Source organism: Bombyx mandarina, chromosome 17 (genome assembly GCF_030267445.1).
Source record: "Bombyx mandarina strain Sakado chromosome 17, ASM3026744v2".
In the NCBI taxonomy this organism is placed as follows: domain Eukaryota; kingdom Metazoa; phylum Arthropoda; class Insecta; order Lepidoptera; family Bombycidae; genus Bombyx; species Bombyx mandarina.
In genome coordinates this window covers 8,534,207-8,549,409 of record NC_143223.1, presented here as the reverse complement: position 1 = coordinate 8,549,409, position 15,203 = coordinate 8,534,207, and the positions used below count along the sequence as shown (strand labels likewise).

Here is a 15,203-nt window from a genome sequence, read left to right as displayed (position 1 = left end):
ATCAATAAGAAAAACATTACAACATTAAAACACTACCATGTATTTGACATTAGGTAGGAGCCACAGCCCTGCCTATTTCTGCCGTGAAGCAGTAATGCGTTTCGGTTTGAAGGGTGGGGCAGCCGTTGTAACTATACTAAGAACTTACAACTTATATCTCAAGGTGGGTGGCGCATTTACGTTGTCGATGTCTATGGGCTCCAGTAACTGCTTAACATCAGGTGTGCTGTGAGCTCGTCCACCCATCTACCCTATTTGTCTATAGTGTGGGTTTGGCAACATCTGTGAATAAAAAAGTATAGTCTTTGACAATAGAACCTCAATAATGTTTAAACTTATAATTTAAATTAATTATGGTCTAATTTAGACCACTAGGCGACCACTATAATAGAACTAAACAAAGAGCGACGAAACTTGTATTCTTCAAGGCGTTGCAAAGAAATAAACGTAATTCATCAATCAATTTGTTGAGAGCGGTTCGTGTAATTTAGCAGAAAATTTGATTTTCGAAACTAAAGAAAGCTTTTTTCGGCACTCGTTTTCCAAATGATTAGGCGTTACATCGATTCGGTTTATACAATACAACTTAATTCATGATGATTATGAAATTAATGTTATTGGAAAAACCGTTGAAAATGAACGTAAATTGTTAATAAGGCAACGAAAAATTAAAAGTATCACACTTAATTTGGCACTTGGTGTGCTAATCTAATTTATGAAATTATAATATCTACTAGTTGTACCCGTCCGACAATTAAACTTAATATTTCTCACCTCCATAAAGATTCTCATCATTAACGCCCCCGCAACTGGTGTAGGGAGTCCAACACTCATATAAATACAGTAAGCCTAGCCAAGCTAAGTAATAGCCTATCCGTTAAGTACGTGTATTTTCTATGTAGAAAATACACGTGGATACCAAGTTTCAAGTCAATCGGATGCGTGGTTCAGTAGTTATAACGGAACATCCGTAAAAACCACTTAAAAACCACAGATTTATATATATTATTAGTGTTGATAATTAAAAGTTTTACGGTATAATTTCGTATTTATTTCTTTACAACCTCAGACGGACACACATGATCACGAAATATTGAACTGTTATAGTGTTTTATCTCTGCTATTCTCGAAAATCGCAGAGCATACATACACGTATAACTAATTCTAACATAATATAGAGAATAAACTTTTATAGCTATTTTTGTATTACTACAGCGCGGAATGTAAGCTTGTAGCCTTGAAAGTTTCTCTTCTATTTCTAAGTAAGCTTCATCAATTTCATGAAATTTTTAGTAGTTCCCAGAACACTTAAACCCCTGTAACGTTCATACTTGCAATTACATAATATTCAATACTAAAAGTATATCGTTGTTTTGCAAACTAGTACTAATGGAATGATTATTTGTTGCTGCTCTACAAGAACTCTAATTTATCATAATCAGCAACATAATGGTAAAAACGCAGTGATAGAATAAAGAATCAGCGGAAAACAAAACCAATACACACTCAGCTGTTGAGAGTAATTATTAATATTTTGTTCATCCAACAACGTCCAACATATTAAGTTTTTCTTTTTCTATGAAAGCAACTTTGATATTGTGATAAGTTTACCTGTTCAATTCTTTTTTACATAGATACCTAGTCTTGCCATAAATACTGAGACAAAGGAAAAAAAATATCTATTGCAAATAACATTTATTACTTTTACAGTGTGTTAGTTTAATACATAAATATAAAACAATTTAAAGTATAAAAAACTTATTCAAAGTGGTCTCCATTAGCTGCAATATAGTCCTTTAAACGCTGAGGCCAGTTATCAATAGAAGCACGCACTCTTTCCATGGGAAATTTTTTCTCTGCCAATCGTACGGATTGTTTTAGGGACTCCAAATTATTATGGTGTTTAGTGCAAGCCGTACTCTCTAAAACTGACCATAAATCATAATCCAGCGGATTAAGATCGGGAATAGACGACGGCCAGTCTTCAGCTCTGATGAAGTCCGAAACGTTCGTTTCCAACCAAGACTGCGTAGACCGAGCTTTATGACCTGGCGCCGAGTCTTGCTGGAAGGACCATTCTTGATTATTGAACATGGTGTTGTTAAGGGGCTTCGCTACCTTCACAAGAATGGTATCTTGATACACTTGTGCCGATGTTTTGATACCTTTTTCACAAAAGTATGGCTCAGTCACTCCTTCATAGCTAATACCCTACCAAACCATCATTGAAGTCGGATAGTGCCCACGTTGCACTCTGTCGAATAATTGGGAAGCTTCCTTAGAGCTTTGAGCATAAATACGGTCATTTTGTTTGTTAAAATGTTGCTCAATTGTAAAAAAATTCTCATCCGTAAACAACATTTTTCTATGACCGCCCTTTGCGTACCGCTTCAGTAGTTGTTTCGATTTTCCCACCTTATTCTCTTTTAAATTATCAGTTCTGAGTCATCTTTTAAAATACGCGACATGGTTGTAGGTGCTATCTTCATCTCCCGAGAAAAAATATTTTGCTTTCGGACAGAATTTCTTCGAATTCTTTCCCATACTGCTTTGACCATCTTTTTCGTACGAACACTACGTGGACGGCCAGATCTTTTTCTGTCACAAGCAGAGGAGGTCTCATTGCACCTATTAATAGCTCAGTACACAAACATTTTACTAATACCAAGCGTATGGAAAGTTTTGGCGTTCAAGAAGTATGTACTTTCATTTATGTTGAATTTTTTTTTTTAATTGCAACAGTATTTATGGCCAGACTAAGTATATGCATGTATTTTGATAAAATTATTCTATTATTACATAAATCTAATTTTTGGTAGACATCCTAATGTGATTGCCACCATTCATCTTGAGACATGAAATGAGATCGATATCTCAATTATGTTTAAATAAAAAATATATACGTTCTAGTATAATGTACATTGATGTAATGAACCTAAAAAGAAAAAACCTTAAAAAATATAATTTAATAACTAAAATATATTATTAAAAGGAGTCCCTTTATATTTATGTTTACTAACAATTACATTATATCATTAATTAAATAGACGGATTTTTCCTACATGATCGATGATGCTGATGGCTTTATTGACAGATAGACACCACGCTAACAATTTCTATAAATTAATATACTCGTAGTAACGTCAGGCTTAATATGAATTATTATAGTCTCTCGTATAAATTTTGTACAAAAATATTTCGAGGAATCTCGATTACCCACATAGTTTACAATGACACTGTTTTCTTTGAATCGTTCCCTTAAATAAACAATTTTCTCGATGTTGGCAGAAAATAACGATACAAGTTCACGGACGACTTCGAGGGTAAAGATATAATTTGATATGAAATCGCGAAATACGCAAAATTTTATAACTTTCGATATATAATCGATGGTAAAGTATATTGTAGGTTTATATTTATAGGTGCAATAACTACTGACTTTATATTTCTACCTGAAATTAGACATGTACTGTCCTATGTTTATAGACTTCGATAACCGCTTAATAAGCTACAAACTCTCCTCTTAGTTACGTCAATTGTTTTTATTAACACGTATAAACTCAGTTTACCTGGTTTTAAGTGGTTACAGAACGCATGCATATTATAATGGAAACGTGCAATAAAAGCTGCCTTACCCTTCAAATTACAAAGCAAGACTACTTTAGGGTAGTAAATAGAATGGGGGCTCCTATCCGCGGATTGACAGTGTATCTTATCATAAGTAAACCAATGGAATTCAATTTACAGCTACACGGCTTAATAAAAATTAATGAATAAATAATAAATTATTGCAGCTTTAAAAATAATACATTTTACTCGTAATAATTAAAATGAATAAAACCATTAACATTGTGACAGGCTTCTTCCAACTAGTTTAATTGAATAAAGACTATCAAAAAGTATTATTAGTAGTTAGCTGTTCATATTTGTTATTACCTTTTAATAGGTACAAAATAATAGGCTTTTAAAGCCCGATAACTGACTCTGAATTATACCTTTTAACTGTAAATTGTTTGTTCGTCGTTATAGTACTGATAGGGCATTTAAAATTTATATTTATAATTCCTTTGGAACGTTTTTTTCACGTCCTTACCGATCCATCAGATCTAATAACCCTTGCATTAAATGCTTTTTGCTCTAACACTAGGAGTAGGCTTAGGGACTCCGGTAATCGTAATCATCGAATTCGGCAAAGATTTCGACGTGCAACCCAACCTAAACATCAGCCTCCTGAGTTTCTCGCAGGATCTTCTCAGTGGGTCGCGATTCCGATCCGGTAGTAGATTCATTCGCGAAGCAGCTACTCTTGAGCTGTTAGGTCTCTTTTTCAGGCGCTCGGGTAGCTGTTAACAAAATTCCACCTCTCCTGCATGAACCCTTGCTCGCCGACCTGTCCTTGTGGACAAGGATAAGGACAAGGCCTCCGGGCACCAGTAATGCTTCAATAAAATAAAAAAAACGTTTTTAGTTGCAAAAAAGGAAATAAAAAACTGATTCATGACAATAGTTCAATTAATGTTTTGACCGAAAGTGTTTTTATTCGTTTAAAGTTCAATATATTTATTTACGGATATGAAAATTCGATTTTCTTTCAATGGTACAAAATTTAATATAGGTATGCCTAAGTACTTCTCAATAAGTGAGCCGGTGAGCATGGCGAGCTCATTCGAATGAGTAAAAACTTATTAACCTCTAGAATAAATCATTGACAAATAATGAGTTTCTCAAAGATTGTGTATAAATTTATGCTCTAGCTATATATCTATACATATAAATAAAATTGAAGGGTCTGTTTGTAATATTGAAATAACCGCTTTTTACTGCATGCATATGAATATATAAGTATATACGGTACACCCACGAAAATTACATTTTTTACCATTTTTGTTTGTCTGTTTGTTCCGACTAATCTCTGGAACAGTGATTTCACTGGTAGCTGATGATATAAGGAGGCTACTTTTTTTAAACTAGCTTCGCCCCGCGGCGTCACCCGCGGTATGACTATAACCGCGGGTAGCATCACGGGACTCGGCTATCAATAATAAAATTTAATGTTTTCAAAGCGAAGCGAGGGCGGGTAGCTAGTGTACATTTATATTCCTGTGTTTTGTAATACATTTCAGTAATTACACCGCGCTGCCGGTGGCACATACCACTGTTCATTAATATTCATTAGTTTGGATTGCACCTAGACTGTTTGTTTGCACAATTATTCTGAATAAGGAAATGACTATTCTTTGATTCAAATATCTTCAGAGGAGATCCCGTGCTATGATCAAATTCTTAAGCTTATTATTATTCTTAATTGTTAATTTTATTTAACATGTAATTGTTATGCTATAAAGCACCTATTCAATGAATTACAATTAAAAATGATTTGAGATTGAGAAAAGATGATGAGATTGATACAAACCACATTACCCAAATGCGTTTTTAAGGCGTTTTAATGACGGGACTCTCTTTCTTCAATTGGTCCCTCATTGCTAAGGATCGTAACTCCGTCCGATTCCGTCAACCAGCTGTCTTCATCGATCCCGTTCTGTAGCTTGGTGGAGTGCGTCGCTGACAGGTTTATTCGTAGCTGACAAGTATTTTCAGTCCCTACGCTATAAAGGGACTAATGAAGTTAAAATTTTGCTTATTACTTAATTTGTTATTTTGAAGAAAAATTATTAAGTACAAGTTTTGCTTGACAAGACAAGAACCTATTCAAGTTTTGAATTGTACACGAGTGTATTTTTGTTCTTTTTTTTTTGCAATAAGACCACACCTTATTGCTTCCGTCTTATTATTTAAATAATAGGAAACCTTCTCAATACTTTTTTCCTTTATAATTTTTCTGCAAACCATGTCGTATGTGCGAAAATGAAAACTAAATACCAAACCAAGGCCATTTACGGAACCATGTTTAGCATATTTTTACACGATTAACAAAATATGTACATATTTTAGGGTTCTTGTATTCGTACAAGTTTCTTGTTAAAATCTGTTCAGATATTAAATTTGTGAAGTATCATTAGAGCCCTAAGATCATTTCGAGTGATATTTGGAAAAATATATATTAAAATTAGATTTTTAACTAACCGTAATGGAATAAAATATAAAAAGTTAACATAAGTATGTGAGTTTTCTTTTTTATTTAATAATTCATTTAAAACACAACTGAACTATTGAACCTGAACAATCAAACTATACCAGCTACGTTATGAAATGATTTCTACGAACAATTACATTCGGCCTGCGTTTAATATCTATATATTAATACGTGAAGCAAAAACTTTGTATCCCTTTTTACGAAAATTGCGCGGACTGGGGAGTATGAAATTTTCCACACTTATAGAGAATATAGAGAAGAAGTGCACAACACTAATATTTTTTAAATAATGCATAAAATATACATTAAATCAATAAAGAAATCATTACACACACTACATACCATCTATTTGACGCACACACGCATGCATATTATTTATTGTCAAACTTTTGTTCTTGACGTCTGTTGTCAAATTGAGATTAGGTTAAATATTGTTTGTCTTTGTTAATATTTTTTATGCTGTAGCCTTGGCGAAATTTGTGATTATAGAAGTATAAAATACAATCATAATAGTGTACAAACTTACAATTCCAATTAATTATAGTCGAATTTCGACTGCTGCGGGACCACTAGTTAAAATAAACGCCGGACTTACATGTGACATTCACGGGTAACGTAACTAAAGTAAACAATTGAAATTCCAGTATATTCAATTTTATTTCTAAACATTGATTACGGTACGAACGGCTGCGAGTACAATATGTAAACTTTCTACTTCTGAGCACTTCATAAAAGAAACATTCAATGAACAACACGTTACTTTCAGTGCGTCGCAGCGTCGGGAATTCTGTTTAATGTACACATTTTGTTATTGTCAAGATAAACAGGGAGAAGCAGCGGCGAAAGGGAATCAAAAGGGGAAGCGTTGAGAAAAGTTGTCTTACCTAAGAGTTTTTTTTTTTTTGGAAACATTCACATGATAAAGACATGATAAATTGAGGCAAGCGCGTTCACAAATGCGTGTGTCTTAAAGAAGGTGGGTAAACTGACGAATCTCACTTTATTATAATTGGTATATCAAAAGTTCCGTTTCAAGTTCATATAAGATTGTTTCGTTCTTCGGGTATTACTAGGTTAGTTTAACTCTATAACTCTATATACCTACAAATATTAGAATGTAACTAAATCGGAATATTAAAGAAAAAAAACCAATCCAAATGAAAAAAAAATGTTTCATATGATGTGTTTGACGACTTCTGGGATAATTGTATTTCTTATTATTATAGTAAATACTTAATTAAAAATAAAAGATTCCTGAATATGTTTTTTTGTTGGTTTGTTTCGTTCGTATATTTGCTATATTCATTCCAGAAAGAAACAAGAGAAATAGCTGACAGCGCACTTGGTATCAGACGATGACCAGAACTGCTACAAATACTTTTTTATTTATTACTTAAATGGGTGGACGAGCTCACGGCCTACCTGGTGCTAAGCGGTTACCGGAGCCCATAGACATCTACAAGTAAATGCGCCACCCACCTTGATATATAAGTTCTAAGGTTTCAAGTATAGTTACAACGGCTGCCCCACCGTTCAGACCCAAAACGCATTACTGCTTCACGGCAGAAATAGGCGGGGTGGTGGTACCTACCCGCGCGGACTCACAAGTGGTCCACCACCAGTAAAAATAATAATAGTAAAAATAATGTTCAGAGAAGATTCGACCCTGTGGTGGGATTGCGTCCTCTCGGACGTTTGTCATCTACATTGCCTATCACCATCATCTGTTCGAGATTCCCTCTAACACTCACTCACCTCTGCTACTTTTCAATAATAAAATTCAACAAAAATCAGACAATATATATGCACACGAAACTGAACCGTATATCTCTAGATTGACCTAACAAATGTGACGAATGTACGTTGGCTATAAAAAAAAATTAAACATGTAAAGGGTCGTCAAGATCCCGGTCACGTTCTCTCCGGTGGGTTTCACTTCCTTGCAGCAACGACTAGATTTCAGATATAAATGTATTCAGCATGTAAAACGGACCTCCAAGGCTATTCCAACAATTTATGTTGACGCTTATAATGAATTCGCTCAGCTTATTGCAGTTTCGCGTACATAGTGAGAGAGATTAAATTTTTTTTAACTACGTATCATGAATATAGTCTTAAATTATTCATAGTGTTAACAATATTGTCGAGCATGTGAATAAAATTTCTTCTTTTCTTATTGCTTACAGAAGTGGACGAGCTTACGGTCCACCTGTAGCTAAGTGGTTACCGGAGGCTAGATATCAACAACATTTCGCCACCCACCTTGAAACACAAGTTTTCAAGTCTCATTCTTTTACAGTATAACGGCTGTCCCATCCTTCAAATAGAAACTTCTTCACGGCAGAAATAGTTGGGCTGGTGGTACCTACCCATGCCGACTCATAAGACGTTCTAACCACAATAAATATAATGTTATTGTTTGTGAAACGCTGGTTCCCGACTCGGTATTTTTGGTATAGCCGGTTACCTTCGCGACACATACACTGGGTCTGGACAAACCGATCGACCCCTAGTCGGGGACAGATGCGCAACTTACCCAGCAAGGTCTCCTAGGTCCCCGATGTATGTAGGTATGATTTAACAAATGAGTAATTGCGCATTTGCATCTGGGACTGCCACATGGAGCTCCTGGACGCGTGCACTGTTCTAGATTCGCTAGGCCTTTTTTACAATTAAACTTCACCCGCGGTCGTCAAATTCGGTCATGTTTGAATCTTTTGAGATTTAGTTGCGTTTTTTTTATTGCTTAGATTGGTGGACGAGCTCACAGCCCACCTGATGTCAAGTGGTTACTGTAGCCCATAGACATCAACAACGTAAATGCGCCACCCACCTTGAGTATAAGTTCTAAGGTCTCAGTATAACTCAGTACGGCTACCCTACCCTTCAATAAACCGAAACGCATAACTACTTCACGGCAGAAATAGGCAAGAAATTTACCGCAAACACGGTATAATTATTTTAGTTGTAGTACTTAAAGAATGTAATAAGAATTTCATTATTAAACTATAAATTCAAATTACTACAAGACTGTCATGAAGTAGTGCTAGCTTGTGTGTCTTTGTCATGAAGTCTGAATTAAAATGATGAAGAACTGACCTTCTAAGCCGGAAAGCATGGAATGTGGACCAAGGTTCCTCCCGTATCCGCCTACCACGGGTTCCATCTTCGTTCGTGATTCGCATTCGTAGCGTCGAAACTCACTTCCAACTCACTTGGATATTTATTTTGTAGTTAAGAATAATATCGCCTTTTGTGAAAAGCTTTCGACACACTTTATAATTTGCTTCTACCCCATCCGGGAAACTTGGAAGCGATCTAGGGAAACTTATCGTTGGCTTGTTCACCGTTTTCAGACAAAATGGAAGCATACCACACATAAAAGGTTTGTATTGTTTTTATTACTATTCGACTAAAATTATTGACACCCCTATATTTAGATTCATTTTTTAGATAAAATTTCCTGTATTTTTCATATTGTTAGAATGTTGATAAAGAAAAAAATACTTAACATAACTAAAAAATTATAATGATAATAAAACACCGCTTTAGTAACTACTTGCCATAAAAAAGGAAGAAATTTTGTTGAAAAGCAAATGAGAAAAACGGTACTTAATTGTTCTGTTTGTACCCATATATCGATATATGTATCGATAAATTTATTGAATAATCGAGAGAAGGACACGAATCAAATAGATATGTTTGAGTACGGAATACAAATTGTTAAACCTATTTAATTAGTACTGAATTGAAACTTTTAGATTGCAAATAGTTTAAGGGCTACTTTTCAGTTCTGTGTACAAGCAAATATTGGAATACTGATTGAAACTTTAGACAACACTACGCTCTAGTGCTTGCTAACTAGGACTCAAGAGGTCTAATACTATAAGGTTAATGATGTGGTATTTTATCGGAACCCTACAAATATAATAATACTAGCCGTACTCGCCCGCTTCGCTGCGCATTTAAAATTAACATTATTATTTATTGTCATTATTATTAGGGAGTTCAACACTCATATAAATATTAGCCTATCCATTGAGTACATGTATTTTCTACATGGATACCAAGTTTCAAGTCAATCAGATGCATGGTTCAGTAGTTATAACGGAACATGAGTAAAAACCACTGTAGATTTATATATTAGAATAGATATGCCTAGCAATTCGTAGTCATAATTCGTAGTTTTCGGTAGGCGTGTGGTGGTCTGCCAACAAGGGCAATAAAAAAAAATCTTTAATTTTTTCTCTTTTCACGCAGTCACTTATTGGCGTATTGCTTCGAAACTAAAGAACATAATTAAAAGTGTCGTAGAAAAAATATAATACTTTTTTGGTTTTTTAATATGTTTACAAATCACTACGAGTATTTTTATTATATTATAAAATTCGAAAATATATTTCTTGATTATTCCTTCATCTACTTGCTACTTGCATGTTTGAAGCTCATAAGAAAAGTGACGGGCGCTAGTTTTATATTGAAATATTGGACGTATTTCATTTTAGAATTGTGTAACTTTAATATGGATGAAACCGCAGGACAAACATAGGGTGCTTACCATTGTTATTAGAATCTATTTCGCAGAAAATATTTTATTTCGGCCTTGTTTAGTGATTCCTCTGTAACATTTCTGACAAATGAATCTAATAATAATAGTCAAGAAAAATAAAAATTTGAAAAATCATAAAGCAGTAAACCAATCATGAATGAATGATGAAACTGCCCTAATGAAATGTGTATTTGATTTCTCAATTACTAATATAGCAATAAGAAAACAACGAGATCTAGATGTGAATTAAAATTTAAAAAAAATCAAGTTACTACCATTACAACGATTACCGTTTGAAAACTTTAACAAGAATAGTTTCTCATGCTCCAAATAATCGCGGCCCGGAAAAATAACAATGACAAAATAATCTTTTGCAAAAACGTTTGAACAGAAACTACAATTGTAACTCACGTATAGTACGAATGTAGACATATTGTAATCTTTCATACGTCGCATGACACGAAGGGACCCTTGGGCCCACTAACTTTCGTAGTTACGTTGATATAAAACTGTTGGATGCTCCGATGTTGACGACAATAATATTTTTATTCTCATACAATAACTGATAATAAAGCTAGCTACGGTTCAGCGAAAGTTGGAATTTGTTTTTTTTTTTCTTTATTAGAAATGTTTTAGGGCCTTTTTATGGTACCCGAGTTACGTTTTACTACGCAGAACTTAATGTATCGGAACAAATAATGCTTGTTTCGAAAAAAAAAAACCTTATTTGTGCTGACTGAAATCGATTTTCGTTATTGATCTATAAAAAAAAATATAATAACTAACTAGAGAACATGTTAATGTTTAAAGAATGAATAAATCCTTGACATCGAACCGGATTTAAGTTTAATTGAAAACGCAAACTTATACAAACGTATTTTAATAAAGACAATAGCGATATCACTTAATACGTATTTTTAAGAGCCATGAGTGTCATCGTGGAGGTCGTCGTATCCCCTTACGGGGGCACGGAACGGACCTCGGGGCTAACCCCACTGTTTTTTTTTCCTACCTATGCTGATGGTCTTGAGAGACCATATCAGCGTCACCGGGCGAGTAGATGAGCTCACGGGCTCAAACTGTTGTTGCTAATACGAACCCTAGCAAAAGCCGTGCTTCGCAGAATCAACCACCGGATCGGAAACGCGACCCACTGAGATGATCCGGCGAGAAACTCAGTGGACTGAGTCTGTGGGTTAATTTACTCGCGGAGCCCTTCGTCGCAAGCGACGGGTTCGAAGAGAACGATGACCGGTCCCACTGCCTGGGAATGACCATCGGTATCAATTTACAAATTATGTATGCAAACTGAACACCATAACATCAAACTTATCACAAAGCAGCGATAAGACGAAATAAAAATAAAGTTTCAAGTCCTATATTCAACGATGCAGTGGAACATACGCCTATAAGACAAGAGAGACTAATAAACCCTACTATTTAACTGGTCTCCAGACCAAGATTTTTCTTAGCGCCATTGTTAGCTCTCACGGGTAAACAGACAAGATATACCTAAACACTCAAATCCGGGATTTGAAATATGTTTAGTAAAGATACTGATTAGAATTGAACATGGATTCTTGTTCTTTTACTTATCCCATAATATTATGTGGGGTCTCGCAACATGTCCTCTTTTTCCATTACCATACGATGCCTCATTAGGATATGGTATAAACTTTACGACTGATGACTTTACGGCAAATTGGAACGAACCAGCAGAGAAATGGGGCTTCTCATAAACAGAGCAAAGACCAAAATTATGATGGTCGATCGCAGCCATTCTCTCACTATGACCAATAAGCTAAGCCTGGAAGTTATAGAGGATTTCATTTATCTGGGCTCCGTCATAGCTAGTAATATATCCTCCGACATCAGAAGGCGGAGTGACATGGCAAAGAGAGCTATGTCTCAAATGAACCGTTCCGTTGTCGTTTTGAGGAATACGAAGAAACAGTTCATTGCCTCTCTCGTCTTCTCCATTTTTCTCTACGGCGCAGAGACTTGGACCCTCAAGAAAGCCGACTGCCAACGCATCGATACGTTTGAGATGTGGTGCTGGAGGAAAATGCTCGGGACTTATTAGACAGAACACAGAACCAACGAATCCATTCTTACGAGTTCTTTGGACACATCGCCAGAAAAAGAGGTGACCATTTGGAAAAGCTCCTGGTAGCAGGCAAGGTATGCGGAAGAAGGCCCAGAAGTCCAATGCGCTGGTCGGACCAGATACGCTCCACTCTCAATACTTCAGTCCACGTTGTTATCCAAATAGCCGAGGATAAGCAGGAATAGCGCTGGATAATACAGAAGAAAGTTCTTAGAGGGGGCCACGACCCTCAGTATTGAGAATTATCGAGACAAGGAAGAGGAAGGAAGAAAATCTCCAAAAATTTTTCAAAGGCATCTTGAATCTTCGTGACCGGATAAGATTGTGTTGTTCTTATTAGCCAAGGTTCAAACAAGTATTATTCAAGGGGGGCATTTTTAAGTAAGTGACGTCAAGGCTTAAAAGTAAGTAGTTTATTTAATAATGTGAACATTTTTTAAGCACATATATATATAGGTATAATTGAAAAAATGTACATATAATAGACAAATATAACTGTGTATATGCCTAGACTTTATTTAAAGAAAAAAAAAGTTAAAAAGAGGTATTTATTTAGGATATTATATTCCAAAATAATGTATGATTCCGATTCTGAAAAAGTATGTAAAAAGTAAATATGGAGTACGTACGCAGTCAGCGGACCATTATCCTTAAAATAATGAGCACTTTTCGTTATTGAGCGAAGGATTACTCGGCGAGCAACAATGTAGACTTAGACAAAAAAGCATATATTATACATTACTATGAAATATTATTTTCTTAAATGTATGATATTGTATAAGACGACTTAGAACATTTCTATTGATTTTATGTTCTTGAAATTCATCTACATGTATTGGGTATTTTCAAATTATATTCCTAATAAAAGAATTTCAGAATAATTTACACTTCCCACGTATACACCTCGATAAATTTATTATAAGAAAAATCTACTTGTTTTCGCCAGTTTCAGTATAAACTTCCGATAAAATTCAAGGAGAGAATGTCTCGTGTCGGATAAGGAGATGTTTAAACCTCTTTTCCATAATCGAATAAATCCACCCCGCTCCTGGATTGAAAAGGTGAAGGATTCTGTTCGATAAAACTGAGATATGGCGACACTTTTAAGAAATATATCCACTAGTTTTCATAGATTTTAGGCAGGATATGTATGAACTTGCGACTACTATTTATCACGATTTGTTTCGTTTTATGAATTGTAAGACCAAAAAAAATAATAGTTCGTTAGTTGATTCTAAGTTTAAAAATGAACAGTTTTATTTTGTTGGCTGGAGGCTCACGAGACACTATAACGTGAATTTTCGAGTAACCTAAGCTAATGGCGTGCAGTCTTCGCTGAAGAAATAAATATACAGAAATGAGTTAAAAATTCGTGTGGACTTCATACGTGCGTAGCTTAACTACTGCTCAGATAGGCATTAGAAGAGCATTAGTAGAAATTAAGTAAAAGGTGGAAATCATCGTGGCCCAAATGATGATATGCTCAGTCTACTTGTAATGATTCTATAACGGGCTTAAAATCCCACAGGTAGAATAGTTCTACAAATCAAAATTCTCTTAAATTACTTACTATAATACTACATAGAGTAACATCATAAATTTTGCTAATGAATAAATCTTTCAATTTCGGTTATCTAAATTTTCAATAGAGCACAATTATAGAAAATTTATTAAGCATACTACGGCCTGGGCTTCGTGTTTCGCTAAATTGGAAAACCAGTCGTTTGTCTTCCGGATGAAACAAGAGCATTGTGAAATAAATTGATAAGCGAAATATCTAAGATTTATTCGTCTCTTTTGAATGCTATATTTGCTTTTACTCATAATTAGAAAAAATATCATTGTATTTATTTTAAAATAAAAATTATAAATTTAAATTTTAATAAGTGTCTTACCTGTATTCAACTGTAAGGGCGTATTTTAGGACTAGCTACGTGCTGGTGCTGTCTTTGTATTTCTACCTCGAAGTAGTCAAGCATTATGGTTTTATCAGGTGTGCCTTTCGTTCTATTGAGGTTGCTGCGTATTATCTCAAGCTAAACACCAGATTGACAGTGAGTTTTCTCTTTCTATTTATAGAATAACAAAGTAACTATCTTCATACATATTTAATTTACATTTGTAATCTCCAGTAGTTTAATTAAAGTGATTCTAAATCTAATCTTACTTTTCCTCATATACTTAGTTACCACTATGTAATGTAATGCGTTACTTTACTAACAAAGTTATAAGTGAATCTTGAAGATAATGTTGATGAAGTTTAGAGATCTCAGGCTCAAAGGAGGTGAGTGGCTGCTTAATTAAATTAGCCCCAAGCAAACTCGAGCGTGTTTTATGGGCGCACGAAAATCTCGACGCAGAAAACTCGAATGTAACTCACATATTAAGATTAGTACTAAAATTATATGTGTATATATGCTTTTTATATGGAACAGTCGCCCATAGTAACAATT

The 15,203-nt window shown here is 34.8% G+C and overlaps 1 protein-coding gene across 1 annotated transcript; it reads left to right on the top strand.

The window, feature by feature from the left end:
- The first annotated feature begins 12,366 nt into the window (after positions 1-12,366).
- Positions 12,367-12,726, top strand: LOC149501133 (uncharacterized). The gene has a single exon (XM_089734460.1). The coding sequence runs from the start codon at positions 12,367-12,369 to the stop codon at positions 12,724-12,726; it is 360 nt and encodes a 119-aa protein (XP_089590586.1).
- Positions 12,727-15,203: the final 2,477 nt, after the last annotated feature.